At 38.8% G+C, this 24,362-nt stretch overlaps 1 protein-coding gene across 2 annotated transcripts in view; it reads right to left on the bottom strand.

The window, feature by feature from the left end:
- The window catches only part of HLCS (holocarboxylase synthetase), a 131,289-nt gene extending 107,130 nt beyond the window's left edge, over positions 1-24,159 (bottom strand). For both annotated transcript variants that reach the window (XM_067298702.1, XM_067298706.1), the window contains exons 1-5: positions 23,923-24,159; positions 19,461-19,613; positions 15,744-15,906; positions 12,011-12,969; positions 8,612-8,794 (exon numbers count right to left, since the gene is read on the bottom strand). In XM_067298702.1, the coding sequence (XP_067154803.1) occupies positions 8,612-8,794; positions 12,011-12,969; positions 15,744-15,906; positions 19,461-19,613; positions 23,923-24,159 (1,695 nt within the window). The remainder of the gene's footprint in view (positions 1-8,611; positions 8,795-12,010; positions 12,970-15,743; positions 15,907-19,460; positions 19,614-23,922) is intronic.
- Positions 24,160-24,362: the final 203 nt, after the last annotated feature.

Here is a 24,362-nt window from a genome sequence, read left to right as displayed (position 1 = left end):
AAAACCAGTTTTATTAGCTGCCCCATATATAAGTGTCTTAAGCAAGCCTACTGGCTGAGGAACATGCTTTGGCTCCAAACCCTGCATAACTTTTAGAACCACACAGTAGTTAGAACTGCTTGGAGGAAAAACCAAAACCAACCAACCAAAAAAACCCCACTGCTCTGCAGAACAGAAGTGTCCAGGAGACAATTACTTGAGAGAAGAGGCTCACCTCAAAATTACTTTAAAGCATTCCCTCTGTCCTCCAAAAATATTTTGAAACAAAATTAACAGATACAGGGTTATTAAGTTACAGCAATTGTCTCATTCAACAAATACCAACATGAAACAACGAAACCTTCCAGATTAGAAAGACCACTCTTAAATCAGGATTCTGTTTCAGGTGACATATACGGGTTTTAGTTATTAATTTTATACACTGATTTAACTTGTATACAGGTTTATACATTAATTTAACCTGCATATAGAACTAAGGCAATCGGGATATAAACATCTGTTTTGCCTGTTATTAAAAAACCTGCTATCAATGACCAATCTAAAAAATAGAAAAGAAAAAGCAGATGTAACATAAACAGGAGACTGTTATTGCCCCTTCCCTCTTACGTCTGTTATCCATGCCAAAGGTCCCCATGTACCTTCTTTACCTTGAGTGCTGACGGAGCAGAAAGGAAAGGAGCAGCTCCTGACTTCCTAGCAGCAACCTGCTCGCGAGAGTCATTCCTTCCCCAGCCATCCGCTTCAACAAGACTAGAATGGGGCAAATATTACTCAAATCCTAATACGGATACAAACAGCTTTCAAATGAACGATATTAATTCAGTCTGGTGACAGTATTTTAATTTGGCTGTATAACTCTGTTAGTTTTGGCTTACAATCAGACTCTCCTAGACTTACAAGCTTTGTTAGAAAAACAAAGTTAACTGTTGTGGGGGGAAAAGGGGATGAAATACAAAACATGACAAAAAAGCAAACCCACCCTTCCCCACACACACACCTCAAGAGCTTGCAAGCGAACAGGTAACTTTGACGGAAATTATAGAAAAAAAGTTAAACATGTGGAGTTAAATTACAAATATTTTTGAATTGATAGTACTTTCTATTCTCAAACCTTGGGTTAAGTTTTGCAGGTAAATTCTTCAGAAAGTCATTTAAAAGACAAAAAACACACTATCTCCAAGAACTAGAATGGTTGCCCAGATGCACTGCATTGAGTAACCAGCCTAGTAGAAATATACCTTTTAGCAGCAAAAAGAATACTACACATGGTATAGATTAAATTAGTTTCCCCCAAAAGAATAAGCTATTCCATCAAATAGACATTTTTACTGGTACAGCTGCATCTACATTGCTGCATCTACATTACAATTATTTCTTTTTTTTTGCTGAAGTAACTTTGCCAATAAAAGACATTTTCACTCCTAGCCAAAAAACAAATGGGCTTTCAAGTACAAAGATTTCTAGTACAAAGATTTCTAACAACAATGCACCATTCACTTGAAATAACACTTACAACACATTAACTAAAGCAAAAAATGTTAGACAGTGAAACTTTATCAGTGATCAACAGCTCTCAGGTTATTCCTGAGCTATCAGCAGAAAACAAAATTTCCTTTCTGGAATAGATACTTCCAGACAGCTCCTGCTTTTTGTCCTACTGGTTAAAAGGCAGGGATGATTCTTGCACTTTAAGGATGACAGGAGAAAATAAGCAAGTCTCCTATTTTGTAGATTATACATTTTTGGTTCACTTTAAAGTACAAAAAATTGGATGAGAATAAAATCAGTCTTTTAAAATTTAGCATAACTATCCATGTTTTTAGCACTGGAAATTTTTAAAGTACTCTGCAGTTTTGCAGTTAAGACAAAAAACTTGAATCTCAAGTTCTACACTACACATTAATATGTAGGCAAGTATTTCAGAAACAATTGTCTCAGAATGTACCCTGAAATCTATGTTCATTATAGTGTTAGCTGAGAGTTCAAATTTCCCATCCTCAAAGAAAGATTTATTTAGGATAAAGTAACTTCATACTCTCCTTGCTGACATAAGAGACTTGGAATTTACAAACAGCCGATGGCATCTCAGAGACAAAGCTTAAAACGGCAGCTCAAGACATGCAAAATTGGTCTGAGTGAATTCTGACTGCGCTATAGTGTACCCGAGTTATTCAAATATGCACTGCTGTCTTTGCACTGCGTTCTCCTTTTGAGCGTGCTATTCTGCATCTCAAAGTGTGCCTTAAAAGAAAGTCTGAATTTTAAAAGACATTTGCATTGTATTTTTTAAATTATTCTTTCTGTCTCCAACAAACAAAAGCTAAAACCCCCAGCTTCAAACTTCTGCCAGTGTGTTTATATTGACTGTTTATTATTCTGGAAGAACATACTGTTTAAAAGATGGTTACTAGCTGAGCCAAAGCAATGAAGACTGTGATTACATTTCATCATTTGGCTGCCATCCAATTGGAAGATATTGAAAAAGTGACTCAGGCTAATACAGCCTGAGTTAGTAGTCAGGTTCAAGAAGCTTCAGACAGGCAAATGTGTGGGTGTATTATACCTCCTAACAGAGAAAAAAAATCCCACTATTCTGACAAATCTCTCTCATTCTTCAAGGGGTGAATTCTTGTTTAGAGTTTCTGTGAAACCTACAAAGTGTTATGCTGAAACTTATAGCAATAAAATACAATCCTAGCCTTTATGTCTGAAAAATTATCCTCTGAGATGGCAATGTGAAAGAGTAAATACTTCTGAGTGTTTAAAGGCAAAGCTGCAGAAAAATCAAATCTGTATGCTTGAAGCTGCCACTGAACATATGGGTGCCAGACAACAGGCATACAGTGATCACCATTTGTTTCAACACTTTGATTTCACCCAGCAACATAGTGATATGGAATTTTCTTTTTACAGCAATGTACACATCTACAATTTGCTAAACTGCTTTACACCAGATCAAGGAAAGGTGGGCTGGGGTGGGGGGGAAGGGGGGAGAAGTGCTGTGTTTCAATATCAATACTCGTCTCTAAAATGATACTTAAAACTGTGCACATGCACATGCAGATTTAACTAAACTTTTAGCCAGCAAGCAACCTGCCTTTCGTACTATATTGCTCTTGGTTCAAACACTGCCTTCATTGTTGTGGTAGCACTTGTATCAATATAATATGGATTTTCCACAAATAACTGAATTTTAAAGCATCCATATGTGTATACCTGAAGCAAGCCATACTTGAGAGTCTTAGTGCAAGTCTTCTGATAGAGTTGCCTCAAGCGCTGTTATTTTCCAGGCCCATTACCTCATACTCTATTCCCAAGAAAGGAGATCAGGAACAAAATATGCAGGCACACTGTCATAGCAATCACTCAACACCAACAGCGGCCAGCACTAGCTGAGGATTAGACTAGCATAATGACACATAGTAAGATTTAGACCTCTAACCAGATGGACATTATCATCCATTATTCAATTATTAGAACTTCTATTTGAATTTGAAGCCAAAATATTGCCAGAATTTCATTTCTAGACTGCTGGAGCCTGTGGACATATTAAGAAAAGACCAGCTGAACATTAAAAAACACACAGAAGAAGAAAAAAAAGAATAAACTGAAAACCCTGAGATATGGGAATCAATCGCAGGAATAAGATTATTTATTTGAAAGACTGCAACAAAAAAATTGAATAAATCGCATTTTCCACTTTGACATCTCAATCTGACATTTCACCTTTCTATTGGCAAGTAACCTAAATATGTTTCCCCAACACTGGTAACAATGTGATCTAATTTCCACTGTTCTGAACCAGATATTCAACTGCTAAGAGTAAATGAGATTCACTGCTTGTTTAGGACAGCCTCCAACTCGTCCAATCTCCAACCTGGATACAGAACAGCTGGAAATCTCAGCCTCTGTTTTGGAACAATATGAGCTGCATAAATCTAGTCTGGATAAACCACATAATGTTAAGTAATACAGTAAATGTATTACTTTTTTAAAAACTTGACCATCCCATTCGTAAAGTAATTTTCCTGAGTGATAAAATGTAACTATGTAATTTTCAATATAAGTAACTACTGTCAAGGTTTAAATATTTCTTCTCAAATCATCTACATTCCATCCTAAACCATTTTTTTTCATAAGCCAAAGGAATAAAGTGCATTACAAAGTTTGTAACTTCCCATTTGACATATTAAGCTCTGTCTTTGCAAGTTTCCCCCCCCACAAAGAAAAACATACTCCATTCAAATTTGATTATGCATAAAATAACTATACCTTTGCCTATTTCTTCATACATCAAACTGTAGCCCCAAGTTCAATACACATAAACTTTAGAAAATTAGATAATATATATGCGATCCTGGACACTTAAACAAAAAGAAAATTCAATCCTTCTTTTCCCCAGAATTAGTTTTTTTAAAGGAGTTGAAGAATTTGGTAGCCCAAATTCTGAAGTTATACTGATTTTCAGAAAGCTAATGCGAGTTCTGCTCAAATTAAATCTGTGTAATGAGATTGTGACTTTAAGGTATTATATAACCATATGATCTAGAAACTAAAACTTGAAATTCTCCCCCCTCAAAATTCAAAAGCCACCGAAAAGCTGCTAAATTTACATTTAAAAAATCCCCCTTTCAAGACTTAGAGTAGACAGGAAGACCTGAAAGTCTTAGTACATAATTAAATTTATACCAGCTGGCGTAACAGTTTTGATGGGATGATTAGCAGAAACACAACAATGGGGAAGGACACGTAACTGTTCAGGAATTACAGGCAGAAGAAAAACAAGAGAAGCTATCTATTTATACAATAAAGTTAAGTAAGTTTTATACAGTTTATACAGTTTCAAAGTTGAATATGTTCCATATAATTAGTTGGGTAAGTTGGAACAGAGGCTCTCCAGAGATCTCTTCTAGCCCCAGCTACTTTGTGATTCCTTCAGGTCCACAGCATAACAGGAGAGAGGTCTGATGAAAGCGTTGAAAGAGGAAAGGGGCTCGGAAAGAGCAACCGAGCAACACAGAACAGGGTACAGCTCTGCTGCAAACTGAAGCGCACAGATCACAAAGATAAAACTAAGCAAACTAGAACTTTTGAGCTTGGATAGAGTGACAGTAAAAACATGTCAAAAAGTTTCCAGAATTTTCTTAATGGAGTAGAAAATGCAGAGCAAAATCAGTTGTTATTTCTCACAGTGTAAGAAAAAGGAGGTTGTAGTTTCTAAAAGGAATTAGACAAAGCCAGGGAGGATATGTCCATCACTGGTTATTAAATGTAATGGTACAGACGCAACCTCCAGCTTGGAAAGACCATGAACTGCCAACTGTCAGAAACCACGAGAAGAGCATTTGCCATTCTTCCGTTTTTTCCTAAATATCTAGTATTGAGCTAGCTTGATCATTAATTGACCCATGATGGTATTTCTTATTCCAGAGAAGCATAAGATAAATCATCCAAAAAAAAAAAAAAAAAAAAAAAAAACCACTTGTCAATGGGAGGGACATTACTTAGGTCATAGGGATATGTTGGATAGTATGCTCCTTCTCTGACAGAGAGCCTATACTGGACAAGTTTTTGATACAAATGGTGACAAAAAAGAAAAAAGTTTAAGAATACAAAACTTGTAAGGAAATTTTTTCCATCTCCATTTCCAGTGCTACTGATTCACTCTGATCTTAAAGTCACTTAAGTATTTCTCAAATTACTCATCTGTCAGATACATTTCACGGTATTTCTTTGTTCTCTAGAAAAGTGAGAAAAAACTTATGCAAAACTTAAGATAAATGCAGAAAAGTAACCTGTTAGGAAGCATAACACATGCCTCACATTTCAATGTGCTCTCTCTTCATTATTAACTATTATTTTTACACACAAGTTACAGCTTCCTTTCACACACTATTCTGGAAGCGTTTCATGGCTAAAGCATAAATCATATCGAATGAATGACTGCATACGCAAGCACAGAAAAACTATAGTTTTAAAGTTTTATTGTCTTCCCACGTTTTTTAAATTATTTTTGGTATAATCTTTAACTATACAATATGTACTGCAAAGATGTTTAATGGCCTGCAACCTGTAATATGCCACTAGATGGCAAGTTTGGATAGAAGTTAGCTAACTTTTTTTTATTCATAGTATGATAGTATGATACAGTTTGAAAACTGCAAGAGCATAGAAAAGATAAACAGGCATAAACTCCAAGAAGAACATCTTTCATACCAGTCAAAAAGGCTGAATGAGTTTTAGTTTTGTTTTCTTATCTGCCACACAAATAGGCAACTATTAGTTTACTTCTCATGAACAGGAAAAAAACTTGTTTGAAATGTTGTCACAGATGGCAGCCTTGGATTTAGCAACCATGAGAATGCAAGAAGGCTTGGAAGGCAAGCAGCAGCCTTAGGAAAGCAGATTTCAGCTTATTCAAGGAACTGTTAGGATCCCTTGGAAAGCAACCACGAAGGGGAAGGGTGCCCAGGAGATCTAACCAATCTGTAAAGAAAATTTATGAGAGCTCAGCTACGAACCATCCTGTTGTGCAGGAAGACCAGAAATTTCAGCAGGCCTGCTTGGCTAAGTGGGGAGCTGTTCAATGAACTAACACACAGAAGAGGAACATACACATGGTGGAAAAAAGGACAAGTAATGACAGAAGTATATAAAAACATGGTTTGGGTACCTACAGACAAAACTCCAGATGGACTTTCACCTTCCTGAGTTAAGATTAGTGATGCACATCAGGGGTAGGAAGAAGAGATTCCACAGATTTGCTAGTTTCAGAAAGTAGTTCAGGGAAAACATGGGTGCATTGACAGATGGGGAAGACAACCTAATAACAGACAATGCAGAAAAAGCTGAAGCATTCAATGCCTTTTTTCCATTGGTCTTCACAGGCAAAGCCTGTTCCCACACATCTGGGTGTATTGGCACAATCTGGTAAAGAAAGGGGAAGGAAACAGTGGGGGATCATCAGATTAGGGACTGCTCAAGAGAAGCCGAACATATTCAGATCTATGGGGCAAGTGGGATTCACCCAAGCATTCTGAAAAAGAACTGGCTTAGGCAATTACAAGGTCACTGTATATGATCCATGAAAAACTACAGGGTTTGTAGGAGGTCCATAACAGCTGGAAAAAAAAGACTGAAGTTATTCCCATCTTCCAAAGGAGAAGGGGGGAAGGGGGAATGGAAATCAAGTACAAGTATGGAACTAGGGAACTACAAGCCAGTCAGCACCATCTCAATCCCTGGAAGTATCCTGAAACCCATCCTCTTATAACCCAGTCTCAAAAACATAAATCAACTGAACAGTTGCTGGACATCCAGCTGGCAGCTGATAACAGGCAGAGTACTCCAAGATGCAATACATGGCCCAAATGGTTCAATCTTCATCAACAACTTGAATGATAATGGTGCACACCCCCAGCAAATTTGCAGATGATCCTAAGTTAGGGGAATGGCCAACATGAAGAATGGCAGATCTATCCAGAAGCACCTTCACAAACTTGAGTAACGAGCAAACAGAAATCTCATGAAATTCAACAAACTCCAAGTTCTGCTCCTGGGGCAGGCAGCCCTATTCAGTGAACTCTTACAGCAAATAACGCAAACTGCACACTGTGCTACAGTAGGAATGCATCCAGCAGATCAAGGGAACCTTACTCAGTGCTGATGAAACAGTATCTGAAACACTGTGCCCAATTTTGCCCTCAACTTCAAGAAGAATATGAAGAAATTGGATTGGATCCAGTAAAGGACTACTACAACTATTAGGATCACAGAGCAAATGATCAACAAGAAAAGGATGAGGGAGCTGGGCTAATTCAGTTTGGCAAAGAAGAGGCTAAGAAACAATCTAAAAACATCCTGTAACTACTAAAAGGAGAGTTAAAAGGATGACAGAGCCATATGCTCCTGAGCAGTGCTAGATGATATAATAAGCAGCAAATGACCATAAATTTCAGCTTGAGAGGTTCAGGCTGGACATTAGGAAAAAAGTTTCACTAGAATGGTATGGCAGCACTGAAACAGGTTGCACAGAGAAGCTGTGGCATCTGCATCCTTGGAGGTTCTCAAAATTAAACCAGAAAAAGGGCAATGGCTGACCTGATCTAGTGTTGGCAACAAGCCAGCTTCAAGCAGAAGGCTGGATAGAAGGATATCATCTATCTACATACTCTTCCCCGTTCACTCCGGTCCTTCAGTTTTGGTCTGCCATTCCATTCTCTGTAACTTGGGTTTGATCTTTTGCTGCCAACATACAAAGAACTTTCTACCTGCTTTTAAAATAAATGCTTATAAATCAGTTCTCTCTGCAGCTTGTGACATCTGTTCTGATATTGCAGAAGAATGCAAACAAGCATTAAAATTCTCAACAGATGCCAAATACGTTTGAAAAGTGTAGAGCCCATGCTTCCCCATTGCCAGATTCAAAACTACTATTAGCAGGTAAAAGAATATTGACAGAGCAGGATGTAACTGTTTATCTACCGTATGCATAAACCTCTCCAAATCGAAATGTCACCACCAATGTAAGAAACAATGTATATTAAAATGAATACTGAATTTGTCTTATAGGCTAAACTTCAACCAAACAAAACAGAAGTAGGAGCCTTACCTCATCAGAGGACAGAAGATAGATAGGCGTTAACATAGGAATTTCACGTAGTTCACAACTCAGGCCAAGTGATATCAGAATCTCCCTCAGAACTTCGTATCTCTTGGTATTGCTCATCTTAAGTGAATTAAAATCATCTTTAGTTTGGATATCCACAGAGTTGATATTCAACTCCAGGTGCACCTGGCAGAGTATGTGCAAAAGGAATAAAAAAATTTGTTGCATTATACATTCTGGAGTGGCAGAGAGAAATAGATACAACAGTTCTAAAAACAGCTTTGTACTGAATATGGTTGTTTAACTATCCAGTGTATCTAGTGTGATTTAAGAGCAAATTCTTTATGTCTTTGTCATATCATGTCTACAAGTAGGGCTTTATCATCCTAATAAACCAGGGGAGGAAGAGTCCAGTATATTTATAACTTCCTATTTGGGAATCACAGTTGCCAATACACTACAATTTTCTCTGAAATCTGTACAAAATATCCCTTATTAATAAACTGGTCTTTTCCTGGAAGACTCGCTCAAACTTTTATGTATTTACTAACTTAAACTTCCCCTTTTGCAACCAATTTTATATTTGTTAGCACTGTAGAGACAACAGCAATACTGGTCATATTCTGGCTTGTACAAGAACAGAATTACATTATTATTGAAGAGCTTTATCCAGGGGTTGCACAAGGTCAGCAGAACTCAGCCTGAGTAATTTAATTCTTTTGACACTTCCTATCAGGGGAGCTAAAGAAATGTTGCTGTCTGAAAGTTAACTAAGAACCCTGAAATATCACTTTGCAGAGAATTACTCTTCAGGGCTGAAGCAGATGTTTGAAAGTAGAAACAAAATGCAGAATAAAAATCTGGTCGAGAACACTTCATTTTTTTAGACAAATGTTCCAGGACATTTAAAAGCATTTGTACTCCACCATATGCACATTCATTTTGTGAAAAAATCACAAGCTACTATTTGTGTTCATTTGTACAATTTTGCACATTTCAGTGATGTTCTTCCTCTTTAATATATGATCTTCTTTATTGAAACTCATGGAAAACTGCTGAAACGGGGAAGAAACACAAGAGAAAAAGGGAAAGAAGGGAAACAACTAGCCTGTGACAGAATATTCAATGGTTGATGTCACTGTCAGCGCTCTGAAGAGAAAACAATAATGCTTTTCAAATCCAGACTGGAAGTCATTTAAAATTAAAAAATGACACTCTAATCCTTTTAATCTGATTTTCTGAAGCTATACTGTAATGCCCTTTTTATGGGGAAACCCACTGCAGTATTAAGTTTTACTACAGCAGAAGGGTCAATTTAAATGGTACAGCAAAGCAGGTTTTACCATGCAACTTGCAGAAATGGATAACAACAGTATCTAATCAATTTTCTAGTACAAGTACACAGCACAGGGTGGTAAGACTTCCTACACAAAACTATAAACATGTTATTCTGTATAATAGTTTCCAAAAGACTAGCAGAGTTAATCTGATAAACTGACAAGAGAGAAAAACACTGAAGAAACTTGATGAATATTTCTGCTTTGAGTGTAATTGCTAGAAAAGTGTAGCTACCGGATATGTAGGCAGTTAAACTTTAGCCGTCTGAGTTCTTGAGAAAGTTCTCTTATAGCTAAAATACTGATAAAACCAGCTCCTACCATCTTTTATAAAGTTTGTTCTCCATTATGTTCCTTGTCTACTTAAATGCTGGTAAATAAATCTTGCTCTGCTTTTCTCAATGTGCTGCTTGAGAGCAAAAATACAAAGTAAGGTAAGTGATATAACAGTGAAAAGCCATGCTAAAAAGAAAACATTTACCTAGGCTTCTGTTGAGGCAAAGTCAAAATACATAAATTACCTTCAGGCTCATTTTAAAAGTTTTACTAGGAAATGGCACACAACTCTCTAGCTCTAACAGCACAGACTATGGACCCAGTCAGATGAATACTTCCAAGGCACCAATTTATTTTGTGAACTTAATGGTACCTTTTATCAGTCCATCTATCACCCAATCCTTTAGCCAGGTATCTGTGAAGGTAAGCTTCCTCGCACATTATCCAGGAAGATGGAGTAACAACAACAACAACGCTTATGAACAACTGTACTTATTTGCTGGTTAATTTTTTTTTTGTAGAGGTGTGTTTCTTAATGGAAATTACAATACCATAACACTGGAGAAGAACCCAATTGCTGGAATATTATTACTGTTAAGTGGAACGAATAAGATTTTGGGTCATTCTTTCACTCCCCCACACCTCCATCAGAGACGCTCTAAGCTATATATTAGGTGCAGAATTTAGAGTTTATGCCCTGAAGGAAGACTCAGGAAGTAACAAACAAGAGTTTTTAGCAGAACAGACAAAAATCGAAAGTACATATTACTGACTGAAAACATACATGTCAACTTTTAGAAAATACAAGTTAAATAAATTTAAATGGCAAAAGTGATTTAATTTTGATTGTAAATAAAAAAAACAAGCTGAATAAAGTTCCTTTTTAATTACAGTACACCAAGACCAATACCATGAACCTAACATCCATCTAGAACTTTACTAACACACTGCTAAAGAAAACACCATTGTTTTGGTTCATTCACAGCACTAGGATACAAATAGAAAATAACTGACAGAAAAGAAACAATACTGGCACAAAAGTACCTGCAGACCTAAATCAACAGTGGCATTTCAGTGCAGTCAGCGACTAACCTTTATTATATAGTTACTTGCTCAAGCATGAAATTGTACAACAGTTTTTCTATATATTGTATGCAGCTAAGAGAGGCTGGAACTTTCTCAGTCACTACTCACAGATTTCCAAAGGGGCTGGCTACCTTAAAACTTAAGTGGAGATTTATTTCAAGTTTCTTGTTTTATTTTACCTCCTCTTCTGACTCTGTTTCAACCATAATTCACATTTGTATAAGGAAGCCAATTTTTTATGTTGCCAATATAAGCTTCCACCTTGAGTTCACCAACAATTCAGCCCCTCCAGCTTCCACTTCCCAAAGTCTGTAAGTGTGCAGCTGTATCACAGAGCAACCCCTAGCAGGCAGAAAAGGAGAGCTCTGCTCTCGCAGGTGCTCATTTACTATGCACCTCTGCTCTCTCTGCCACATACTATCATGCTGCAAGATCTACATGCAGGTGGCTACATGGTGAAAACATGGAATTGGAGCAGCAGGGACATTCTCTCCCTCTCTTTAAGCTTCCTGAGGAAAGTGAAAAGTGAAAACTGTTCTGCATTCAGATTCCTCATATGTTCACCAAGACATCGATCTCGATTCGCCCCCTGACAAGCATCCCCAAAGAGTATGCAACAGGCATAAGTGTTTTTTTTTTTTTTTTAAGTATATCACAACATAGTGTAGCAATAAGCAAATTAATACTTCCACATACACAGTACCTGAGAAAGAATGGCTTCTCCTCCACTGTCTCCATAAGGCAGATGAACAATAACTATATCTCTATCAGCATTATTTAAGCGACTTAGTGGCTTTACTTTGCCAATATTTTCCTTCATCACTTCCTCAAAAATGCAGCCACTAATCAAAAGATCTAACTTAATTTCAGTGTTGTCCAGTTTAGAGACCACTAATTCATGAACAGTCTTCTTCAGCTTGTTCTTTCTCTTTATTTGAATACCATCAAATGTAAAAGAGGAAGAAAATCCTAAAATCTTTCCACCTTTAGATAAAAATTTCATGAACTGTTTGTGATTTTCCTCAGAAATAGGCTCCTCTGTGGCAATGACCAACAGCAGTGCATTATCAATCCATGGAGCTTTCAGAACTTGCTCCTCACGCAGCTGGTAGATCGTGTAGCTGTCTCCATTAATGCATTCCTCAAGGATGGATTTTACCTGCTCAAATTCCATTTTTGAAGTTTCAGAGCCAACATAAATCAAGACATTAGGGGGCTTTCCAGCAAGGTTTACTCTTTTTATTTCTCTTGCTATATAGTCATCATTCTTCTCTTCCAGTTTGCTACTGCAATCATCAGAAAGTTCGGGAATGTTTTCTGCAGAGGCAAATCTGACTGATTCAATAGTACTGTTTTCAAGCTGCAAACATTCATGACAGCTGGAAAGATGCAAGTGATGATGTTCTCCAGGACCTATCTCTTTGTCAGATAGACTACTGGATTCATTGTCATGCTTGCTTTCTTTCTCTAGCTTGGATTTCTCTTCTTCTGACTCTGGATCACCTAGACTTGCAGCTATTTCTAGTCCTGATTTAACAGTAGTTCCAAAAATAGCAGCACGAGTTATTTCATTCATCTGTGTACTGCTTACACTTCTTTTCTCTTTTACAGATGGTGCCACCTGCCCCAACTCCTTCAGAGTAGATTCCTGTAAATGGACAGCTGGAAGAGTTAAAGAATAAAGAGGGGTTACAAAAATTACATCAAAAGAGCTATGATGAATATCATAATCTCAGCATGCCAGCTAGATTTAGGTTTAATTTCAGAATAAGTAATCTATAATACTAAAAATTCACTAATTTGATACACGAAAAACTACCACTCCCAAGAATATAATAAATTTATACTCATAACACAAGCCGTTTACTAATAACTCTTTTTGTTTCAGAAATGTCTGGCTGAGAGAACAACACTCAATTTTTACAGTGAATGTTTAAGCATAAATGCTAAGGTTCATTGTGAGTGCACACATTTGCACAAAAATAAAACAAAAAAGCTACCATGTGCCATCCTGACTTAGCAGGACAATGGTCTACGGATAGGAAAGTAAGGAGGCTATCTTATAAATGTGTCACTTTTAAATGTGTCAGCTTAGGTGATTTTGCCCGTGCAAAGGACAGAAAGCAAGGGAAGTATCTATGGAAAAATACTGGCCTCTTAAGGAATGCAGGGTGGAAAATTGCATGCTGCTATTTTGAAATTAACTATTTTGAAATAAGCTATTAAAGTGATGATATTGGGTAAGATGGAAACACCGAACCACGTTTTTTGCATTACTAAAGGCAGCAAAATAAAAATTTGGCACAAGTAAGAAAAGGGAGTGTAAAAATCTGAACTGTTTCCAGTCTGCATAAAAGGAGACATACCTTTCCATACCAAGACACGTGAGCTAAGAACCCAAGGGACAAATAGCAATTGCTTATAAATAAATAAATAAATAAATAAATGTAAAGATAATACATTTTGGGAAAATCCAAATGAGACAAGAAGGTCAAAGATAATTACTGTTAGTGTAAAACTTAGAGAGCAAACTAATTAAGAACAAGGAGAGAAAAATTATTCTTCATAGGGTAAATAACTATTTTTTTCCACCTGCTCAACCATGGAAATATTTCAAACCAAAGTAAGCAACATTTGATTGAATCCCTCTCTACTCCCACAAGGCCAAATAAATATTCTATATGTCAAATTTTTGTTCCTGATTTCTCAAAGAAATTCAATGAGAAACTAGATTAACAAAATAGTCAGCTGGCATATAGCATACTAGACCCAAGTTCAGTCACTTTCCTCACTTTAGAACACTTGAATTCCCTTGAAACTGTATCCCCTTCACCTCATTTGGAGCAGAAATTTGAAGCAAGATTTCTCATATGACAGGAAAATTCCTCAGCTACCAGCCTACACACCCATCAAGGGGATCCTATCAGCCTCCAGTTCTCCTGGAGCAGCTTTAGCATGCACATAGCGCCTGAAACAAACTGAGCCAAAAAGCACTCTGCAGAGTGAACGAGCCTCCATGACTTTTGGGACACTGGCTTCCGTTCCCTGCCTGTGTGAACATTTATTTTTGCAGAACGCCATCAAGAGAAGACCAAGTTTTATCTCAGACACTGCTGGGAGCACATTCCTACCCTTCTACACCTTAGCTAATTGTTCTTGCCTTAGCTGTAATTCTTTGGTTGTGCCAACGCATTATGATCCACACTTAAAGGAAAAAAAGAGAGAGAGAAAAGGTCTTTTGGGTGGTGGGGGGAGAAGCACAAATCACTTTTTTATTCTCAAGTGTCTCACGACTCCACATTTTTATTAGCACAACCAAGGAGGCACGACTAGGCAGGCAACAACCAGGACTGGTGCTGAAGAAAACGCAATGTGGATCTACCCCATTAGAGTCCACTACTCCACAGTACCCTACAGACTGCATATTATGGCACTCTTAAAATGGTGCAGGAAAAAAGAAATTCAAATCTCATGACGGTCTGGGAGCTAAACCCTAACCTTCCCATAGTCCAGACAATAATTCCACTCAAGAACAGTGTTACAAATGGAGCCACTACACTATTTCCTGCTCCTCCAGTTTATGGGATTGGCCATGAACTCTCTCCCCTCCTAGCTGACACCATTAAGCTAAAGAGAACAAAACTGCTAACAGTTTTGATTTAAATAAAATTACCTCCTAAACAAGTAAACCATCCACCCAAAATTTAAAATTCAATTAGCAATGACACCCCCCCCTTTCCTCTGATTATCCCTCTCCCTCTGTTCAGAAAGTATCTGTTAGCTTTTCTGTTAGTGAGCTAGCAGGTTAACACAATCAAGTTCAACTCTAAGCAGTCATTCTCAACCCGTTTAGCTTTGAAGATACTTTTATTTCAAACCTGAAAAGAGAACGTTTGCCCAAAACCTCTTCTAAATTTTGCAAGTAGATCAGCTGATCTAATAGACTTATGCGCATGACTTAGAGACAGTGTTTTCTATCTTCATCTTTGTGTTCATACACTTACATGCTTGCAAAAGGATAACACAGTATCTTGGGTATTGAGGGATCTCGTCATACTAAGGTTAATTAATTAATATCATGGCACTGGCAGTGGCTTTTGAGCATTAACAAAAAGGGGGAAAAAAATTATTCCAAGATCTTTTGAACTATTTTTTCCTGTTATTTCTGGTGTTGCATTTGTGACACGCTCTGTAAAGAGAAACTCACTCAAGAAGTGGTCTGACTTTTCAAGGATCTCTGCATTTGGCAGTTTTAAGTTTAAAATACAGTAACATGACAGAGTGATGAACTGCCTAGAATGACAACAGGAAGACAACACTGCACCAAAACAAAAGCATGTTTATTTGGGTAGAGGTAAAGATTTTACACACAATCCTAGAACAACCATAAAACAAAATACATTCTGCCATTAAAAACAATTTGTGAAGATACTCACAAACAATCTTGTGTGGCACCATTCCATTATCCATTTGAAGCCTGTCTTCCAGGAATGCTATTCCAAGGTTACTGAAGTTATCTATGCTTGCTTCAGCAATTAATTTATAAGGCTCACCAGGTTTATAGGCCAAAGGTGAACAGTAGTCTGACCACTTCACAACCTAAGAATAAAACATATGCACGTTTTTCAGACTGAAAATGTTACCAAAAAAAAATCAAAAATACCTACAGTATCATGAATCTGCATGATGCACAAAAAAACAAACAAATAAATTTGCACACAGGCAGAGCCAATACAGGGACATTAACAAACCAATATAGCAAAACTGGCAAAATTCACAGATCAGGAATATTTTTAAAGACTGAGTCATTAAAAAAAAAAAAAAAGCATAGTTACTAGCATTACAGAATACTAAACTGGCAGAATTACTTTTAAGATTTGCTTCTATGATGTTTGATGTGTTTAAAATAACTAATACAATTAATAGTATCACTAAACAAAACATCTCAACTAGCGATACAAGTTTAAGTTGACAGTTCCTTCCACACAAAAGTGCATCCTTCATGACTACAAACATCAATCTATGAGACTGAATACAACCAAAACAGCTTTTAAGAACATTACTCCGGAAAGGTCATGCAGCAAACAGTACCAGCTACAAGAGCTGATTTTCATTCTGTCCTGAGAAAAGTAAGCAAAGCAACATCCAAACTGAGTGTTGAAAGGGAAGTGGGAGTACAAGCACTTCTTTCCCAAAGATCAAGGCCATAAAAGCTTCAAGTAACACATACAAAACCGCATGAAAGCATTATGACGTAAGCAAAAGTATGATAAGTAAAATCTTTATTTGCTTTTCTGTTTCTAAGACATGGCTTTCAACATACATTATTAAAAGAATACTGATACAAACAGCAAAAGTGAGTTACTAGAGTTTAAAAAAAGTACACACTGACTAATTTAATCTGTCAGAAGCATTAACTAAAAACATAAAAGATTCAAGTTACTTATCTACATCAAAAATTATGTTCTCCAAGAAAGCAGAAAAAGAATCATTATCAAAGTGACACACTTGGGTTTTTCCCTTCAGAGAAGGTTTGTTAAACCCAAACTAAACAACCCCATGGGCTTGAAGAACAAATAGCAAGTTTAATTAGAAAAGCCACAACAAGACAAAAAGAAAGGGGTTTTGAATGGCAGACATATTAATTAAAGACTACAAACCTGTCTGCAGATTCATAGCTGGAAAGGAGTACTTATAAACATTGTTTTATTTCCACAGCCCTTGTCCTCTATAGGATACACAATATAATTGTTCTCCTCTGAAGGTGTTTTTAGAGCCAATGAAGCATTACCCATTTCCATGACCTAAGAAAAATTTACACTTCCTCACGTAACGTGTTCTAAATATAGGGAAACACAGTGCAATTTCCATATGGCATCAAAGCATTGGAGTTGCTATCATCACTAAACTACTTTCATGAAGTTCAGCTGCTTATCACTACACACAAGACACAACACACTGATTAAATACAGTAAGAAAAGCACATATTTTGAGTATATAAAATGAGTGTGAGCTCTGGGATAACTTACTTGTTCGTAACTTATAAGAAAATCAGCTAAATTTACCTTTTAATCTACTGCAATAAATAGTATACATAAGATCCAAGAATCTATCTCTGACTTTTGATTTTACAATATTTCCTTTGAACAAGTTCAAAGAAGCTCAGATTTCACACAACCTTAATGGCCACATCTACTCTCCAAGTCATTAGCAAAAACAGTCTCTGATTAGTAGAGCCCAGGCAAGAGCATCCAGTCCATACTCATACTGGTGGCCTGTCTGGATACCTAACAAGAAAACTGGCTAGGCACCTTCCAATTCAACACCTATTCCTATCCTTAGCAACCAAACTTATTTCAAAAAGATAAAAAGATAGAAGTATGTGGGCAGTATCTTGGCGTTTGCCACAAGGTCAGCTTTATGCTTTAACTTAGGGGCTAAACTCCCAACTCTGTAACACAAGAAGTACTAGCTTCAAACCAGCCACACCAGAACAGACAACTGGTGAAAGCCAGGACTCAAATTTAGGCCAGGTGTATCACTCAGGTCCTGGCCTCACATAATGACCACTCACTGGTGAGAGCAAAAACAGTGAGTTTCTAATTCCAGCACCTGAAAGGTCATCTCCATGGCACTGTGCCACAATCAAATACCAGCTCTGAAGTTACAGCATACATTTCTGCTCACACTGGTACTGACCAGCTCTGAAGCAGGACAAAATCTCTCCACGTAATGTGTTCTAAATATAAGGACACAGAGTGGAAAGCATTGGAGTTGCTCTACGGAAGTTGATGCCATCGTCACCAAACTAATTTCATGAAGTTCAGCCTTTTATCACTACACACAACCTACAACTATCTTCTGGAAGACAGTTGTACCAGACCCCTAGAGATCTGTGTTACAGTAGCAGAGCATCAGCCAGGCAACCATGGCTACTGTCACTGTGGAAGTGTGTGACCCATGTCAGCCAGAATGACCTCAGCTGACCCGAGATGTCCTGGACAGCACCATTGCTCTCCTGGTGGAAGAAACTCCCACCTATGTTTGGACTACTGATACAACACCCACAGCTGGAATGGAAAGTCCGCAGTTGCAATAATAAGGTATAATACTCTGAGGGCCTGCTGCATACAGTTGGCAATTAATGATCACAGGTAGCAGACATGGCAATTACATTTATGATAGAGGATTCTGGCTTCCTCCTCTTACACTAACCTGACCATCTATTCCCACAGCAGTGTATTAACATTCACAACATATGGGACTAAACTACAGTGTTAGTAATGACACCCCCTACTCTGATAGTGTTGTGTTTCTGAGGATAGAACCAAAACCAAATACATCTTCATTCTCAAATCTTACCCGCTGCAAGTAAAACACATGCTTTGGCAGCTCTAGTTTCACTGGTGTTGCTTATGAAGGAGTCAAAAATGCCTCCTTACAGGCCAAAAAACTTGTTCTGTTCCCCTTCCCCCCATTCTTCTGTCATATGGGGGCAACCAAAGTGAAGCAAAGAAAAGCCTCAATGAAGACATGGGGAAGAGGACAGCCATTCCCCTCTCCTCTAACACTCAGAGGACATCTAGGCTATGACACATGCAACAGTTGGCCACAACCTGCATGGGGGTCCCCCACATCAGTTTGTATCAGACCAGGAGCACTTTTTGAAAGTCCCCATTATACATACTCGCACACACATTCCTGACCAGCATTTTTCCAACAGCTGTGCTGTTGCCATGTCTCTTTGTCCAGAAATCCACAGGGCAACCATTCTTAGAGTATGCTGATAACATCCTTAAGAGGACCTTTATTTTTTTTTTTTCTCCACAGCATGCCCCTTGAGTCACACCTTCTACACTCCCCTCTGTTTTCATTGGCATATGACTTCGGGCTACTCTCTCTGGTGGAAGGTAATGGACTTGTTCCATATTTAGATATACTCTCTTACCCAGCAAACAGGCACAGGCAGGTAACACCCATGTGTCACCTGAGAACTACAGAGAGCAGTTTGCATTCTTATTTCTAATAGCAATTATAAATATACGTAATCTATCTACCATTGACTTTTTTTCTTTCAAGCTATTTTTAAGAGTTATATCTACTAAATGACTTATCAGTACTACTTTCTATGCGAGATAAACTGAGCTGCTTACCTCTTTCGAACATCCAGGTATTTTCTGCAAGTTATCTGTTTGAGCTGAAATGCTTTCTGTCACAAAAGCTATATGTTCTGCTTCAAGTAACTTATCAGGATAAATAAAAGGAGAAATGAGAAGTAGACTCCATCTGTTTAAATCATCAAGGGACTGAAAGAAACAAGAAAGAAAAAAGGTAACTATACAGAAAGTCCAATTTAATAATTCATGTTTAAATCATTCCCAGCTTAACTTCAAACCTGACCCTTCAACCTTAAATGAATAGTCTCTACCACTTCACACTTCCCATGAGGTAAAAAGGGGTAAAGGTCTGGACCATTAGGCAGGAACATGTCAAAGGTAAAATTAAAAATGACAACCCGAGTTTCCCCGATAATTCAGATATCAGCTTTACAGCAGAAGTGCACAACTGAGTGGGCCACTGAAAGCCACTGTGCCATTGGCACTGTGAGCTTTTGTGGGCCACTTTAACATTGGACTGTGCCATTGGCAGCATCTCTCATTCAATCCAAACTTCCTCTCCCATTCACTGCAGTCTACCCTGCCTCCTCCTTCCTTTCCCCTTTTTCCCTCTCACTACCCAAACCAGTGTCTCTCTTGCTTCCCTCTTTATTCCTGGCAGCTGAAGGGCACTGTCTTGGCAGGGACTAAGAAAGCAGTCACAACACACCTGGCCAGTCAATACAGCCCCTCTAACTGGCTAGCAGCTAGAATAGGTTTTCAATCTAGTTAGATAGCAACCCTTTAGAAACATATAGCCCCAGGCTAAATAATATATACTGTCTCTAAACCTGTCTGACAAAAGATGAATTACTTTCCGAGTCACAAGTGACCCAAGGGCCATATATTATACATGTCTAATTTTCAGGGTATCTGATTTACCTAACTTGCAAAGTTTCACGACTTTTTTGCAAAGCCAGTTACATAGTTATATTTTGTGGACACATACAGCCTCAGGATTAATTTACAATCTTAAAAAAAAAAAGATTTGAAATAGAGAGGGTACATTATTTTAGAATAACGTATGCATGTCCTCATGCGATAGAGCCTATATTATTCATTCAGTATGCAACTCTGAGATTAGAGTTAAAATTAAAAAAAATATATTCAGAAAAATAAGTTTGCCCGTAAGGTAGTCTATCCACTCAGAAATCATTAGGTAAATGGTTTTCTTCATTAAATTATAAAAATTGTTTCCTCTCTGGTTCTCATCTAGGAGCAAATAAAGCTCAATAGCTGGCATCAGCAGACCAAAGAACAGGTTTAATGTTCTTCTAAAAGAATTTCTAAATACATAATCTGTTTCCATATCATATTGCATCAAATTTTATCCAGATATTGCATGGAACTTAATTTTTCTGCCATACTTCAAAAGTGGCAAGCATTAGAAGAAACAGATCTTCTTCATACTACTATATTAGAAAAAAATCAAATCAATGCATGCTTTGTGAACCTTCAGAAGTTTTCTGCAGAGAGAATTTCCCTATAACACACCAAGGGTGTGTACACTTGTCCATATCTAAATGGAAACAGCGCAATATTATGTCTTGCTTACATAAGTAAAATTATAGGGGATGTAATGGGATAGATTGCCAATCCAACCAACTTTACTGAGCACAGAAGCTGTGACAGAGCAAACAGCTATTTTCCATAGAAAGTCAACTAAACTGAACTCATGAATTATCTTAAGCACCTGATTTGATGAAAGGTCAAACAAAACCTTTCGAGGTCACCATTTATGACTTGCTGGTATCTTATCTTAAGGAAGTTACTGATCACAGTTCAGATGCAGTTATACCTACTTCAAAAGCAAAGTAGCTCAACTAACTTCCAAGAAGCTGGAAAAGTATGATAATTTATCTATTTCTTTTCATAACGTTCATGGATGAAGTAGCAAGAGAGTTCTGCACTGATGCTCTCTCTAACTTTAATGCAGTTAGGACGGAGCCTTCATATTGTCACACTATTGAGTATCAAAGTTAAAAAAAAACACTAGAGCATACTTCAGTTAAATAGGTGTCTTTGGAAAACGTTTGGATAAATAGATGAACTTGCAAGAAAAAAAAAAAGTACAATTTGATCAGCTAACAGAGATGCTCTTCACTACACCCATGAAATTTACTGGGACCTGGGGGCCAGTTTAGGGAATACAGAGCGATGCAGTACAAATATATAAAGATATATGCATAGAAATGCAATCCACTACAGACATGCAATCCTTGTTCTGAGAATTTTACACCTAAATTGGTAGGCATCTTTCACAGGAACTTATGAGTCAAATACAACCAGTAACATTAAATACACATTTTTAGGAGATAAAAACATTTTGAATGACAGGCTTGTTTGTCATGTCATGTCATTTGACATGACTTTATGCCAAACTTCAAGCCACAATATGGTTCCCTAGAGGGTTTCCCAATTCCCATAAACATAACTAAATTGACAAGTTTATAAAATCAGCCTGCATGAACAACATTACAGACAGGAAAAAAAAAAATGCTTCGTGGGCAAGGAAAGAGGAGCAGATAAATTTTCAAAAACAAACAGAAGTGGAGCAAAGAACAGCACTGATCAGTTGCAGTATGATTTACAAAACAATAATCCAGAATAATTTACACAGAACTCCTCTGAACACATGGATAGAGATATGTACATATATACACACACACAATTTTTTTTTTTTAGAGCTGACTACAGCTCATTCACATTCCAATAAAGTATTTAACTTTTCTGTTAGAGATTCTCATCTTTTTGATGAAGTATGAAATAATCCGCTCATTAGATAGCAAAAAAGACTATTTTATAAACCAATTCCATCAGTATTTGTGATCTGATTTTATTGCACTGAAAATGCCCTCTTTATCCATACAATTGACTAAAAGCTTTTCCATTTTTTGAAGTTGCACCTTAGTCAGCAATATGTTCCATAAATACATTTGTCATGCTCACAGTAAAATGGGTAACAACTGAAATAATTCTCCACAAACACGCATAAAAATTTAAACACTACCAAAAAGGAGAACTCAGGATAATTCTTCTACACACTCTAATTCTAGTATTTAGTGAACAGACAAATCCAACATTAATTTAAATCTCAGTTCAGAATATTTGCAGTGATTTGCAGGGGTGGAGCAAGAGACAGAGGAGTCCCATTTCTAAATCTGGTCAGAAATAAGCTTACTTTTGTTTCACTTTGTGAGATGTGAAGTTTCGAGTACAGCATTTTTCATTGTCACAGCCCATCACAGCCTCACCCCACCCTACTATCTCACCATCCACTTGTGAGAAAGTGGTTTTCAAATCTTGTTTTTTGAGTCATGTTTTCCTCAGTTAAAGTAATACTTTTCTATTGAGAGAAGCACGCAATTCTCCATACCTAAGAACTGAACTCGGACTCCACTACAGATTCAGCTAAGTTTTAAATCCCTAACACCAAAATCTGAATGCATAAACATGGCCTACATTTTTAAACTAAAGCCTTATATGCGCTAAATGTATGTTACCAGTAGAGAAATACTAGCAAGCTCTCCTAGCTAAAAACTCCTATAGCCATAGCTGGACTTACAAAGCTGTACTTTATACGCACATAGTAAAAGCACTGCTCAGCCCATTACCTCCAAGCCAACAAACTATACTAGTTCTGATAGGTAACTACAGTTATACTAACATTTCCTACGCCAAGGCACCTGCCTTAGTCTTATCCATGCCTTATCCTTGCCCACTGCAGCTGTGACAGAGGCCTGTATAGCCTGACCAAACACACCCCACGCTGCCAAATCACTGCCTTCCTGTCCTCCCCCTCATGACAGCCTTGCTCTTCATCTCTGAGCCCACCCTTAGCACGCTTCCTCCTTGCCTCTTTACAAAAGACGACCTTCCACCTGCTTCTCAAACACGCACTTACCTCAACAATAACGTTATGAGCACGAAGAAAACAGCGGAATTGGGGAAGAATAAGTGGGACTGAGTAAGACCGTGCCTGAAGTTGGCTATTTAATCCCGCGGTAAAACGGGGACCATCGCTTCTGCCGTCACGCCTTAAACTCCCCTCATCTCATGAGCATCCCCCTCCCGAGCAGTCAACACAGAGTCCTTGTACGAGTGAGCCCCTCTGGAGACCAACACAAGGCCCGTTTTTCCGTCCGCAATCCCAGCTCACCACTGCCAAGTTAGCTGTTACACACCGACAAGGAAACCCCTCCTCATCCCCTTTCCTCACCCCCCCCCACGCCGCCGCCGCCCGGGAACGGAGCGCACCCGCCGCCCCGCTCCCCCTCCCCCACGCCGCGGCGGGAGGCGCATCCCCGCCCGTTGTCACGGTGACACCGGAGGCCGTTCCCGGCGACGCCGCTTCCTCCACCGCTCCCCGCCCAACGGCTCCGGGCCCCTCCGCGCTGAACACACATCCCCCCCCCCCCCCCCAACGGCCGAAGCCGCGGTTCCACCGCTCGGGCGGTACCTGCGTCTCGTCCGTGAAAAAGACTTTGTTCCCTATCCGGAGGCAGACTCGCTCCTCGGGCGGCACCTGCCTGCGCGGCTGCCGGGCCGGTTGCGGTGGCGGCGCCGGGCCGGCGCAGCAGCAGAAAGTGAAGGAGCAGCGGGAGCGGTGGAGGCGGCGCACGGTGCGGCGGATGAGCGCGGCCGAGCAAGGCCCCCAGCGCGCCCATAGGTAGAGGTAGCAGAGCGTGATCAGCATGGCGCGCACCCCCGCCCCCCCCGCCGCCGGCCCGCCCCTCCCGGCCCGGCCTCTCAAAGGCCGGCAACCGGCGAGCGGAACCGGGGGGCCCGCCCCCGGCCCCGCCCACGCCACTGGCTCCCCTCGCCCACACCCCCGGCCTGCGCCAAAGAGAAAGGGACTCGCTGGTTGGGCGAGGCGGTCGCCGCTCTGATTGGCTCGCG

Source organism: Apteryx mantelli, chromosome 1 (assembly GCF_036417845.1).
Source record: "Apteryx mantelli isolate bAptMan1 chromosome 1, bAptMan1.hap1, whole genome shotgun sequence".
NCBI lineage: Eukaryota > Metazoa > Chordata > Aves > Apterygiformes > Apterygidae > Apteryx > Apteryx mantelli.
The sequence above is the reverse complement of the archived record's forward strand: the minus strand, read 5'-3'. Positions and strand labels throughout refer to the sequence as shown.